At 49.6% G+C, this 12,636-nt stretch overlaps 5 protein-coding genes across 5 annotated transcripts; 2 read left to right on the forward strand and 3 right to left on the reverse strand.

The window, feature by feature from the left end:
- Nucleotides 1-238: 238 nt before the first annotated feature.
- On the reverse strand, nucleotides 239-6,271 carry ALT_7309 (MFS transporter/fungal specific transcription factor domain-containing protein; the record flags this gene model as incomplete). Its single annotated transcript, XM_033560574.2, has 7 exons — nucleotides 239-1,313; nucleotides 1,371-1,408; nucleotides 1,642-2,813; nucleotides 4,411-5,510; nucleotides 5,575-5,823; nucleotides 5,878-6,034; nucleotides 6,106-6,271. The coding sequence occupies 7 exons, from the start codon at nucleotides 6,269-6,271 to the stop codon at nucleotides 239-241; spliced, it is 3,957 nt and encodes a 1,318-aa protein (XP_033416465.2).
- Nucleotides 6,272-6,740: 469 nt separating this feature from the next.
- On the forward strand, nucleotides 6,741-7,815 carry ALT_7310 (putative short-chain dehydrogenase; the record flags this gene model as incomplete). The annotated part of the gene is made up of 2 exons (XM_033560573.2): nucleotides 6,741-7,645; nucleotides 7,704-7,815. 2 exons carry the CDS (start codon nucleotides 6,741-6,743, stop codon nucleotides 7,813-7,815), a joined length of 1,017 nt encoding a protein of 338 aa, XP_033416464.2.
- Nucleotides 7,816-8,066: 251 nt separating this feature from the next.
- Nucleotides 8,067-9,056, reverse strand: ALT_7311 (uncharacterized protein; the record flags this gene model as incomplete). The annotated part of the gene is made up of 1 exon (XM_033560572.2): nucleotides 8,067-9,056. One exon carries the CDS (start codon nucleotides 9,054-9,056, stop codon nucleotides 8,067-8,069), a length of 990 nt encoding a protein of 329 aa, XP_033416463.2.
- Nucleotides 9,057-9,383: 327 nt separating this feature from the next.
- Nucleotides 9,384-10,041, forward strand: ALT_7312 (cupin domain-containing protein; the record flags this gene model as incomplete). Its single annotated transcript, XM_033560571.2, has 2 exons — nucleotides 9,384-9,644; nucleotides 9,706-10,041. The coding sequence occupies 2 exons, from the start codon at nucleotides 9,384-9,386 to the stop codon at nucleotides 10,039-10,041; spliced, it is 597 nt and encodes a 198-aa protein (XP_033416462.2).
- Nucleotides 10,042-10,793: 752 nt separating this feature from the next.
- On the reverse strand, nucleotides 10,794-12,616 carry ALT_7313 (cytochrome P450; the record flags this gene model as incomplete). The annotated part of the gene is made up of 6 exons (XM_033560570.2): nucleotides 10,794-10,910; nucleotides 10,969-11,458; nucleotides 11,521-11,646; nucleotides 11,703-12,064; nucleotides 12,139-12,335; nucleotides 12,403-12,616. 6 exons carry the CDS (start codon nucleotides 12,614-12,616, stop codon nucleotides 10,794-10,796), a joined length of 1,506 nt encoding a protein of 501 aa, XP_033416461.2.
- Nucleotides 12,617-12,636: the final 20 nt, after the last annotated feature.

Genomic DNA, 12,636 nt, shown 5'->3' on the forward strand with positions numbered 1-12,636 from the left:
AGAGATGGATGCTCCTGCGTACCTCTCCCGTATATAAATGAATGGCGTTTGATAACTTGTTTTTACCTGGGATGTTTAAGGATAAGTTCAAGTAGCCTCGCATCTTCCTCTATTAGTGGGTGTATGCATGTGTAAATAAATCCAGCCCTGGCAGCTGCTTCTAATAACATAACCGCGTGCCAAATCTAATGAAAAGTGGTCCATATACGCGGGACATGAAAGGAAAGAAAAGAGCAGTTCAAATCGTGAATGGCAAAGTTTGTGGAGTTCCACTCTCCCACCGACGTGCCATAGTGAATAACTTTTGCTGAACTCCGAGCGTGAACTTTGTCTTGTTCTCTGTGTCAAGGAAACGAGCAAAGTGCTGTAGAATACCGACAGAGTTGTCGAGGGGTACTATCGCGCCATTCAAGTCCGCAAATACAGGAATGCCGCCTTCATGATTTAGATAGCTTACGATGGATGCATGATCCGGCGTAAGCATATCCAAGGCCACCGTGGCTTGAGTGTCTATATTTCTCCGGTTTTGGGCTTCGTCCCCATCGGCACAGGCCATGCTATTTGCCCAGGTGATCAGTGCCACTCGATACACGGCACCAGCCCACCAGGGCGGACGAGCAGGTTCCGGTACGGAGCGGACATGGCGCAACACTTGTCCGCAGTGAAAGTATATCTGTCGTGGATTCTCCAAGTGGTAGGCGTGTTTAGTGGGGAAAGCTCTCGACGATCCGGTAGCCCCTTCATTGTCGCGACCGCTGCGTGCTAGACGTTCTATTTCTGGGAAACTCACGATCATATTGAGCATGATGAGATGGTAGAGCATTATGTTGGAAGCAGTTACTGGCGTGGCCGTCTCATTTGGCTGGTGCATTTTGGCAAGCTCGTACCACTTGTGTAGAAGTTCTTGAACCCCTTGTACCTGCACTGAAAGGAGAACAATCGACATGTGCTGGGATCCTCTGTGAGTACTGCCTCTACCCGCGGCTGTGTCCATGGCGGATCGCAGTTGGATCACTTGGTTCTGAAGATGACAGAGCAGCAGTCGCAGTCTGACAGGGGAAATATGTGCCTTGGTGCTAAAATAGTTCGTTTCCGAGAACCATTCCACCCATTCGCTGAGAGAAGGAGGGATTGTGACTCGACCCAAAGACGATGGCATTTGTTCGATCCAATGCTTGTCGGAAGGGGCCTGCCATGCGTCATCTGGGCTTGGAATCGGTGTGTTGAGGCTGGCGGAGGAGAGAAATGAGATAGATGGAGCATCTTGGAAGAGACATATCTCGTGATCCAGGATCAGCCATGCATGCGTAGTTCTACTCACTCGTTAATCTATCCCTGCTTTCTTTAGCGGCGGGAAAAAGATGATTTACCTGTTTGCCCTCTCCTGTTCTTTCCATGTCTCCCAGGACTGATGGACATCATTAAAGGATTCTATGCGGGCGACCTGGGCTTGTCTATGGTTGTGGTGCATTGCTTTCAAATGCATCTGAAGAGTAAGAAGGGTGACTTTGGACGGACTGAGGTATGCCTTACCTCTAAGAACATCGATTTCTGATAGTGTGCAGTCTCTAAATCAGTCAGTGGCAGATCCTTTCGCAGGGGCTAATCAAGCCAAAAAGGAAAAAAGAAGAGAAAGCTTACATCCATCTGCGACTTGTCGCCACTCCACGCGGAAACGAGAAGGTTTAGAAGCGCGCACTGCGAGACCTCGTGATCCAACGCCGAAATGGCGTTTTGCTCGATGAGGTTTCGTAATGAAATGCGGCATATTTCAAGCAGCCCATGCGCCAATTGCACGCATGTCTCACCAGCTCCGGCCGTCATACCACCGCCGGCGAGCATAAGAAACAATTGCATGCTTGGCAAGATAGTGTTTCCGCCTTCCATGCGCTCATTCAAGGACACCGTAGGTATAAAGGGGTAGTATGGTTCATAGCTGGTGAGGTAGGCCCTCAAAAGGGAGTCTAGCACGGGTGGGGGAGGCAACACGACAATAGATGGCTCAGCAAAGCCACGAACCCCGTTGTCTTGACCTCGCAGGCCGTATAGCTCTTGGGCCTCAGTACAAAGCCACTGCAAGGCAGCGATGAGCTTCTCTCTAGTGCTGGTGAGGAGAGATTCAACGACGGTGTGGGAATCAGCTACTGGGCATTGTTGGATCGGTATATTGCCACCCCTGAGCAGAGAACCTAGGTTTCTGATGTGGTTCGCGGCTGCGGGTTCGCACGCAGACGACGGCATAATTGGATTGCATTGAAAGAGTGGCCAGCCTTCTAGCGTATGCAACTGGTCATGATTGGGAAGACTACCGTCTAGAGACGGGAACAAAGACGCTGGCGGAACGCAGTCATCCATGGCATAGTCTCCGTCGTCGTTTGTCGACCTTGCCAACGCGCCCGGGGAGACAGGAAGTGCGTGATTCCACGAAGGCATCCCGGTAAGATCAGGCAGCTTGGTTGTCGTTGACAGCACTTGAGTTGGAACGACAAAATCGAAATCATCAGCTGCGCCGAACATCCCCGGCTGCATAGGGTGTGAAGAGAGAGAGAGGTTGGGAGGGTAGCTTTCATCTACGCGAGATGTAGCCGCTATGAGTCGCGCCAAAGGATCTTCCACGTGGTCCGCCTCCGATGTGCTTCTGGGGCGATTTCTGGCCCAATCGTGGAGGATTGAATGAGACCAGTCGATATATACGCCATTTCCCGTAGGATAAAATTGTGAGGTCGACTTGGGACCTGCATCGGTGGTGGTAGATGTAACCGGATCGCACTCGACGGGATCGGAGTTCTCACTGGTGTCGGTGGATGGCGGCGCTTGGGGATTATCATTATTGGCAGACGACGGTCCTCGGCCTCGCTGTGGAACCCGAGTTTGGCAGGTGAGCTTCTTCAGCTTGCATCGCGAGCATGGTACCTAGTTCGCTGCGTCTTAGCCTATTTCTCAGTGATATCCTGATTCCTGGAAAGGTGGCCCCTTGTACCTTTCTGTCGCACTTAACTTTGGACCTAGCGCAGTGTACACATGCTAGGACTGAATCCAGCGGGGTACATGCGGGGGATGCCAACTGCGACATTATCCGAATAATGGCCCTGTAACCTGTTATCTCAGGACAAGGTCGATCTGACCTGTCCTAGGGGAGGGGGCGGCATACTGAGGGTTAAATAAAAGATAGGACAAACGAAGAGAGAACCTTGGGAAGTGGTGGGTGTATCAGCTAGCGCTCGCATGCAACACGCGATTGTAAGATAAACCCTCTCGAATCAAATGGCCCATAAGGAATCTTAGCTGTATCCAATGTGTTTCTGATTTAATTTTTTTGCAGGGCCGTGATATCTAGTACATGTGATTTTCCACTCAGGACACCTCCCTACCTACACATGGCTTCAATGCTCTCTGCGGCCGGCCGCTCCGAGCGTCCTGTAAGTCGTATTTGTACAGGGATCTAGTTCCTGTCAGACTCAGCACTACGGTAGATAGCAGCCACACATACCAAGTACATTTAGTTCCTTATCTCCGAACAAACTTCTTCTGCCGAGTCTTCAGGTTCGTAAGTAGTTTGCGTAATAGCTTATAGAGAATTGGGTAACCCCACCACATCTTGAGATGACAGAGCTAGACGTAAATTTGTTCCTATGAGGGATCTTGATTCAGAGCCAAGGCGGAACGCAAAGCTCGGGATTAGTATGCTCTAACACATCAGCAAAACTACTAATGCAGAGTAGGCACAGTAAGCATATGAATTATCCATTCACAATCGACCCGATCCGTTGGGTGGCGGTTGAAGGATGAGACGCCCATGTGCATGCAGATAATGGTCTTATCAGTGTAACTACCAGGTGTCGTGTCTACAGTCCTATAATTAATTGGGCATTTTTGAAAGGACTTGGGCTTCGCTTCTGTTACTACGGACCAAGGACTAGCCCCTCCTTCTACTGAGTCTCTAGATGTTCCACCTATGTACGGACTTAGAATCAAGTCCCTATCGCTAGCCATTACTAATGAACATCATTCTTTGGATGTCCTGGGCCCCTACAATTGTCTCCTAGAACTCCGCTAGGTTTTTACTTGGTAGCGAGGATTCATTACATGGCTAATCAGGCAGACATAGTCCTTAGAATATAATGACTGGGGGATAGGGGTGACTCTGCCGAGTACATATATGTAGACAGGGATGGTTGCTGGGCATTCTTAAAGCGGCAGTGTATATCAATGCATGCATTTTTAGCCCCATGAGATTATACTGCGGGTGTGCACAATGTTCAATGGACTGCATATCTTGTAAAATTTTACGCTAAGTCTAACATAGTACAACATCTATCATACCTTATTTATACTAGCTTGTATGCAACAACTCAATGATACTGCGCCGAAGTGTTCCGAGACTGAGTGCACCAATCCTCTCTCACATACCTCCCACCGCGCCATGAGTCTGACTCATCTTTGTGCGTCGCAGAAAAACAGCCACCAAAACAGCAATGCATCCTGCAGTCAGATCCAGGATCAGTGCATCCGTAATCGCGTTGACAATGGCCTTCAAAACATTAGTTCTTAAGGCCGCACTCAGCGACTCCAGGAGTGCAGCATTTGCGCCGGAAATCATGGCCTGGATGTTGGTCTCGCTTTCAGTTGGAACCAGATCCATAATCTCAACGGTTGCACGATTTAGGAAGAGAGTATTGGCAACGGAGAGAGCAATGGCCGAGCCTCCCACCTGAGCACAGGTCATGAAGCCCACTGCCATGGGAATCTCCTCGGGAGGAACTAAAGATTGCGCCACAGAAAACCCAGCCTGGGAGAAGACACCAGTTCCAATACCGCCGATAACAAGGGCACCATATATCTGACCCACACTGGTCGTCAAAGTGGTGATTTTGAGCAGAACGCCGCTGACGAGGACAAATATGCCACCAAGGAGGTACCAGGGCATATAGTAGCCTAACAGGCTCATGCCGACTCCGTTCACGAGGTTGAACACCACCATTGGAATAATGAAGGGAAGTAGACGCACTCCGGCGTCCAGGGCACCATCACCCTTCACAAATTGGAAGTAAAGGGGAATAAAGTAAATGGGAACAAAAGAGGAGGTTCCGGCTGCGGCAGTCTCAATAAAGAGAAGAATCATCTCTTTGTTTCGTAGATACTGCATTGGAAAGATCCGCTTGTGGTACGTTGTCAAAATGTTGAATCCTTGCTGAATGAAGAAGAGGATGAAGAGGACTCCGGAGCACACAAACATGCCGATGATACGGCTGTCACTCCATTTGTAAAGGACTCCACCAAAGGCAATGGCCATTATGCCCGAGACATAGGCGCCGATGAACATGATGGGGCCTAGCCAGTCAATCTGTGCGAGTCGGTCTCTGAGTGATGTTCCTGGACGGGGGTCGACACTGGGGATCATAAAAATAAACACCGGGGCAAAGAGACCTCCGATGCAAAGATTGATGTAAAAGGACCAGCGCCAGGTTGCCGAGCTATCTGTAAAAGCACCACCGATAATGGGTCCGAGGCTAGAAGCATTGGTCAGAATATAGCCAAAGCAAACAGGACATTGTTGATACAGGTGCTGCATACACTGTGCCTGCTCCCCAGGTTAAGCCAACCATTCCAAGATACATTGGTCGCTCAGTAGGCGTAGTGAGCATCGAGAGGATGGTCATGACACCCAGGTACATGCCTGCGCCTCCCAGACCACAGATTGCACGTCCCACGATGAGCGCATTCATGGTCGGGGCAGCACCACAGACCGCCGAGCCAACCTCAAAAATGGCGGTCGTGACAATATAGAGCCATTTACAATTGAACTGACCATATGCCTTACCCCTGAAGATTTATTAGTGTAAGACCTCGGAATATAGGAGCGGACTAGATAAGTACCAAACCAAGAGCGTACTGGCAGCTCCAAGCATAAAAGCCACGGACAGCCATGGGAGCATTGCTAGATCCTCAAACTCTTTAACAATTGCCGGCTGCACATCCGCTACGATTGTGTTGTCTAGGGCGAAGAGAAACACGCAAGAAAAGATCGACATAACTAGCAATACCCAGGCATTGTCAGTCACTTCTGATCTATCTTTTCACCTCTCCAGTCCTTGATCCACTTACCGACTAGCACCCACTTGAGTCCATGAACATCCCGTGGAGGGCTCTGGGAGCTCTCAAGAATCCCCTCAGCTATCAGTTCATTCTCTTTTCCCGACATATCTATAGGTGAATCACCCCCCCGCGACGAGTCGGTCCCCTGGGCAGTAATCACAGCTGTCGACGACATTTTGGAAGTCTCAAAGATGTAAAATCGGTACAGGAATAACAGCGTATTTCGACCATTAAACCACCAATAAAGCCTACTTTATATACAGGCTCACATCCAATAGTATATGTCCATAGCTTGAGGACATATATCCACGTGATGAGACCGGCGTAGAATGCTTATCTCCGTACATTGCATTGTCTGGCGGACTCGGCCTGACTTCCATCCGACTCCGAAGGTGCTGAATGACGAGACAGAAAAAAGAAACAAAGAAGTCAGGCAAGGGTGGCTGCAATGCCCTGATTGATTCATCGGTCAGGCATTTCTCCGTCGGGTAGAAGTTTCAGTCCTCCCCTGAGAATGGTCTCATGATGCAAGGCGTCCAGGCAGGTCTCCAGTTCCTGAAATAAACAACATTCCATACTCCTAAGAGCTTACGGAGTACTGAATTTTCAATCCTCTGCTCGATACCAGGGACATACAGACCAACATGAGTGGTTTATTCGGCCTCCTCTTCACCAGGCTGACTCTCCCAGCTCCCTCGGTAATCCAGGGGAAGACTATCCTCATCACCGGTGCGAACACTGGCCTCGGTCGGGAAGCTGCCAGACATGCGCTCGCCCTGGGCGCCGGCACGGTCATTTTGGGCGTTCGAACCCTGAGCAAGGGTGAAGATGCCAAAGCGAACATCGAAGCAAGCACCGGCTGCACCGACAAGGGAAAGGTCCTTGTATGGCCGATCGATCTCGAATCATTTGCTAGCGTCCAAGGCTTCGCAGCTCGAGTTCGCAAACACGTCATGGAGGGCGGCCGACTGGACATGGCTATCATGAATGCTGGCATTGCGTCGGTCGCGTACGCTGTTACCCACGATGGTTGGGAGAGAGGGATCCAGGTCAATGTTTTATCGACCGCGCTCCTCAGTCTGGAGCTTTTGCCGGCACTACTGCAAACAAAAGAGCGAGATCCATCAGCACAACCGCATCTGACCCTTCTTACGAGCGATATCCACAAGTCAATCAAATTTCCCGAGCGGAATGAGCAGCACATTCTTTCCACCTTGAATGACGAGAAGCAGTGGAAGAAATCCCAGGCTGCAGGCGGAGCTACCGAGCGCTACGGTGTCACCAAGCTCATGGATCTGTTCATTACCATCGAAATAGCTCGACTTGTGCCTCGCGACGAGTCCGGAAACCCCCTTGTGATTGTCAATGCCGTGGCGCCGGGATTCTGCAAATCGGATCTCCTGACTAGGGAGAAGGCCCCGTGGATCCTGAAGCTGATCCAAGCTCTAATTGCTAGGACGGTGGAAGAGGGCAGCAAAACATTGCTGCATGCAGCAAGCCAGGGAGTGGAGACGCATGGGAAGTGGTTGGAGAATCAGGTTATCACAGAGTACGTCGTCCCTTCTGTCCAAGAACTGATGGTTCGCGCCGCTGATATGTGTGTTTAGCCCTGGCAATATCGTCACAAGCCCCGAGGCGGCGGTCGTGAGAAAGAAGGTGTGGGCAGAGATCATTGCAGTCTTGCATGATGTTGATCCTGAGGTCCGAACAGAGTACTAAGCACTTAGGCTGGCGTGCTTCAGTTTGCGATAATCCAAGGTTGTAGAGCCAGTTGTATTCTCTCCTACCTCGATTCAAACCAGCATTTTTTGTCTGATTAACTACAGAACTTCTTCTAAATCTTCCCAAGAATTTGTGTAGACAATGATACGATAACAGCAGCCACCAGGGATGGTTACGATTTACCTACTTAAGATTCAATGCATTAGTGAAAACAACCCTGTTTCCGAGTGGCCTAGCAACCTTGCCGGTCAAACACTGGCGACCGCAACGACAGTCTCATCCATAAGAGGTTTCCAGTCTGTCTCCTGAGGTGACCATCCAATAGACCGCAGACGAGCAGCTCTGCTACGACAGCTTGCCCCCCATAGAAGGCCGGCGTAGGGATGGATCTCAGTCGCATGAGGGACAGTCAACTCATCGATGGCGTCGGTGTCCAGTTTACCAAGCTGCTGGAGCTTCGTCGCCACAGCCTGGGCCTGCTCTCTGAAGCTCACTTCTCCAGTTTGGACAAAGTAATACCCATCCTGTCCATACTCTATATCCGGAGAGCCACTGATAACCTTGCCCAGGGTGAAGACGATGGCGGAAGCGACATCCCGGACAGAGCACCAACTCCACACATTCTCGCCCTTCTCGACCACAAAACCTTTTCCACGTCCGAGGACTGTCTTAACGTATCCGTGGCCAAAGGACTCCTTCTTCCATGGTCCCGAACCGTTGCCCATGATTTGGCAAGAGCTCAGAATGATTGTTTTGACGCCCATTTCTTCCGGAGCCCGCATGATGCTCTGGTCTAGCGCTGCGTGTTCCCGATCCGATCCAAAGGACACGATTTCCGCTTTGTCATCCGCATCGTTGTAGACACGAGGTGCAGCGTAGCCTAGATTGAGACTGACTGGGTCAAGGAGACAGGTGATCCCGGAGACGTGGATCAACGTGCCCTTGTCCCGCTTACCGGCTAGCCCGGACAAAATGTTATGAATGCCCGATTCATTGTCTCCAGCAATGTCGATGACAATATCGGCTGCATCTGCGGCGGCTGTCACAATGTCCATCGAGGATATGTCACCCAGAATTGTCGTTACGAAGGGGTAGGCCCATGTGATGGCGTCAGCTTGTTCTTTTGTTCGCACCAGAACAGAGTATTCTGCGGCTGGGAAAGTTTTTGACAGCAAGTCAAGAGTTGTACCACCGAGATACCCGGTTGTACCGGTGATGAAAATCTTCGGTGCTTGCATTCTGGGAGTACAGGAAGGAGAATGTGGAAGTGATTGAAGGTGAAGGTTGTTTGAGCTCTGCTCCGCGCAGCTGAGCTCCAGAAGATGGTGGCAGTGCTCCAACATTAAAAAGAGCGTAAGCTCTATTTGAATTGAGTAAAATGATTCGGAAAAACAGGGATCGGACGCCGCACTTGGGATGTAATGCCGCACACTTGGCTTCGGGCAAGGAGATGCAAACCGGAGCTCCGATGTAGTCCGATTTAGAGATTCTCAGTTCTCGACATAAATTCTCAACCTTGTGTCATGATTCACTATCCAGATTAGCAACTTTGCATACTATTGAAAATGTCGTCCAAAGTCTACGCCGATATCTATGCCACTCCGGGTCCCTTTACTCAATTCCCCGGAGCAGGTCTGCCCGATATCAAGCGCTTCATCACCACTCACAATGCTCAAGGTGAAGGAGTTTTTCTTCCTGCTGATAATGGCGACCATCAGGCCCTGATGGCGAACGGCCGTGGCTGCCAAAACATCCTTTACACAACCCATGGAGCAGCAGTCAATCTCAATGGCGAAGTCGATATCACCTGGGCAAAGAACAATGCAGTGAGTTTCCTTTAGACACTTGAGGACTAGTAAAACATTTTGCTGAGTGATCCTTTCTCAGCCGGGTCTCCACGTCCCTGGTGGTACGCTTGTGCGCATGATCGACTTCGCACCTGGCGTGGAGTCGCCCATGCACCGTGCCATGTCGTTGGACTATGGCACAGTTATCGAAGGAGAATTCGAGGTTGAGTTGGACAGTGGTGAGAAGCGTACTATGCGGCGAGGCGATGTCCTTGTTCAACGCGCCACGGCTCACCGATGGCGCAACCTGTCGCCCGATAAGCCTGGGCGTATGCTTTTTGTGCTGTTGGATTGCCAACCTATGGATCCCATTAACGGCAAGGAATTCAAGATTGAGCTGAATGAGCTTTCCCCTGATTTTGAAGACGATCACTAGACGGATTTTGGACAGGACCTGTATGTGCTCAGAGGGGTCAATGGCCGAGGCAGAAGGAGTATGAGCATGACGAGAGAAGAGAGGAGAAAGGAATAGAAAGAAGTCGATATCTACTCAGACGGAGATGGGACCACCTTATCAGAAGTGTATGTCTTGTATACTCTTAGTAGTAGAAAAGACCTATTCTTCTAGGGAATATTCGCATTTTTGACATCCCGAATCTTCATGCAATTTCTCTCTATGATATTGAACTGGGTTTTTTTTTCAAGTGCTCTGCTTTCTACTTCTTTTGCATCACAACTCCACCAGCAGCATTGGGTATTTATCTATAAATAGCCAGGAATGTTGAGCTCGCTACTAAGTAGTGAGCTATGGGTATCGGTAAGGCGAGCACGACTGCCTTCAACAAGCTTTTAACATTTTAAGCGAAGCTGAAATCTGCGGCAACCGGTTACAAGGCGCTTTAAGACATACCCGTTGTATAAACAATAGTACAAGACACATAATACTCATATTGATCTAGGAGCTGTGATAGAGGAATATAACGTTTCAGCGAAGTTCTGGCTCGTAGCAAACTAATCGCAAGTTTCGGGAATCACCAACGACCAAGGGCCCAAAACCCAAATGGGACACTAGAGTAGCTTGTATTCTTGCTTAAGACAATAATAGGAGATCCCATAATGGAGTCAAGGTTTACTAAATGCGTTCAGTACTGGCAGGCTTGATTCTCATCCCTTGCGACGTAACGACGCCTAAGTGGCACGCTTTGTGACGCGTACCCACATATCCTTCTGCATAAAAAGAGTGAAATTGCTAGTTTTCCACGGGGATCCAGGGTACATGAGCTCAAAATCGAATCTTCGAAGAAGCTTCAGGTTCGTTAGTCAGGGGGTTGACTTCTCAGGAAGGATGCAAAGCAAAACTAACCTCGACAAAGATCTTGTCTAACTCAACCATCACGATTGCTTTTCCAAGACAGCCCCATCGACCGGTGCCGAAAACCAGCTCCATGGTTCTCTCCATCTCATTTCTCCGCGAATCAGATGCTTCGATCCATCGCTCAGGCCGGAAAACATCAACGTCAGTCCCGAAAACCTCATGACGTTGGATTCCCCATCCGCAATGTCCAATGCCAGTCCCCCCCGGAACAAAGCGGCCTTTGATTGTCTCGCCGCCTGGATTGACTACTTTGGTCAATAGGCCAGTAATGGGCGGATGGATTCGCAAGCCTTCTTTGATTACCGCTTGCACGTATGGCATTTGGCGAGACTCGGCGGATGTTATGGGGTATGAGATAGACCCATTTCTCTCCGCTTTCTGGATCTCTTGTACAAGATTGTTATAGACTCGAGGGTTCGTCATGATATGTAACATGGTTGCGCGAACTGCGGTAGCCGTCGTATCGGATCCAGCCAGACTTCCGGAATGAGTGACATGTCACATTGCGTATGATGGGGAAGAGCGAATATTTGAACATACATGGTAGTGAGAATCTCAGATTCAGCTTGACGTTGGTCGAGCCCGTTTCGGACGAAAGTTCCTAGCATGTCGTCTCGTACGACCTTTTTGGGACCGTACCGATCGCCGACAACCTTCTTCGCTATTCTATACCGTCGATCAGTTTGAATCCCAAGAGGGGAATGTAAGAAGCCGCATCTTACCCCATGAGTTTACCTCGCCCAGCTTCATCTTTGGGACTTGGCCCTATAAGGTTGACGAGTCCCGATCCAAAAACAAGATTTCCCAACGTGGGTGTCGACGAGCAGACTGTCGCGAGCGGTAATTCGCCTTGGATAATTTTCACAAAGTCATACATGTCTTTGTCTTCTGTAAGATACCCAAATGGTTCACCAAGAGCAATACTGGTAATAACGTCCAGTGACCAATACTGAGCTGCCTGCGCCAAGTCAATCGGACGAACCTCATCAGCCGTGGAGATGTACTTTTTCTCAATCAGGCTAACGAGAGAAGCGATTTCGGCATCAATTTTAATACCGAGATCTCGGTTTTCTTTTAGTGAATACTGTATGAGTTTTTCCCGACTTGTTAGCAAATACTTGAGATATTCAACAAAGTGGAGTGGAGTGCAGTGCATACCCCGGATTGCATCTTAACTCGCAGCTTGTCATGCTTCTCCAGGCTAGTTTCTGAGAAGACACTATGCACATAAGGATCGACCTTCAAAGATGCATACCAAGAGGATTTCTGGTGCTTGTATTTTGCTGCACTCATGTAGCGAATTATCTCTGGGTCACTTGTCATGAGCCAGTTGGGCCCAATTCGAGTCAGGTCACCTTCAATATTATCAGCGCTGGACGATGTCGAATAAGAACACGGCTCAGTATGTTGGATAGTACGGACCATATTTCTTATTGACCTCGTATAGTCGCAGATGCAGTTCCCCGGTCGTCGTGGTGTGAAAGAGCCAAGCCTCTGTCAAGCCAGCTAGCCATGGTCCCTTGAAAGCGCGAAGACGATACCATGATCGAAAGTAGGTATAGATTATACCGGCTATCGCAATTGCCGGAAGCCAAATTGGGAGAAGAGAAAGAACCTTTGGGCTGTTGGCTTCCATGATGATAACATGCAGGTTGA

The sequence above is a fragment of the Aspergillus lentulus genome (genome assembly GCF_001445615.1).
Source record: "Aspergillus lentulus DNA, contig: Alt13, strain: IFM 54703, whole genome shotgun sequence".
Taxonomy (NCBI): domain Eukaryota; kingdom Fungi; phylum Ascomycota; class Eurotiomycetes; order Eurotiales; family Aspergillaceae; genus Aspergillus; species Aspergillus lentulus.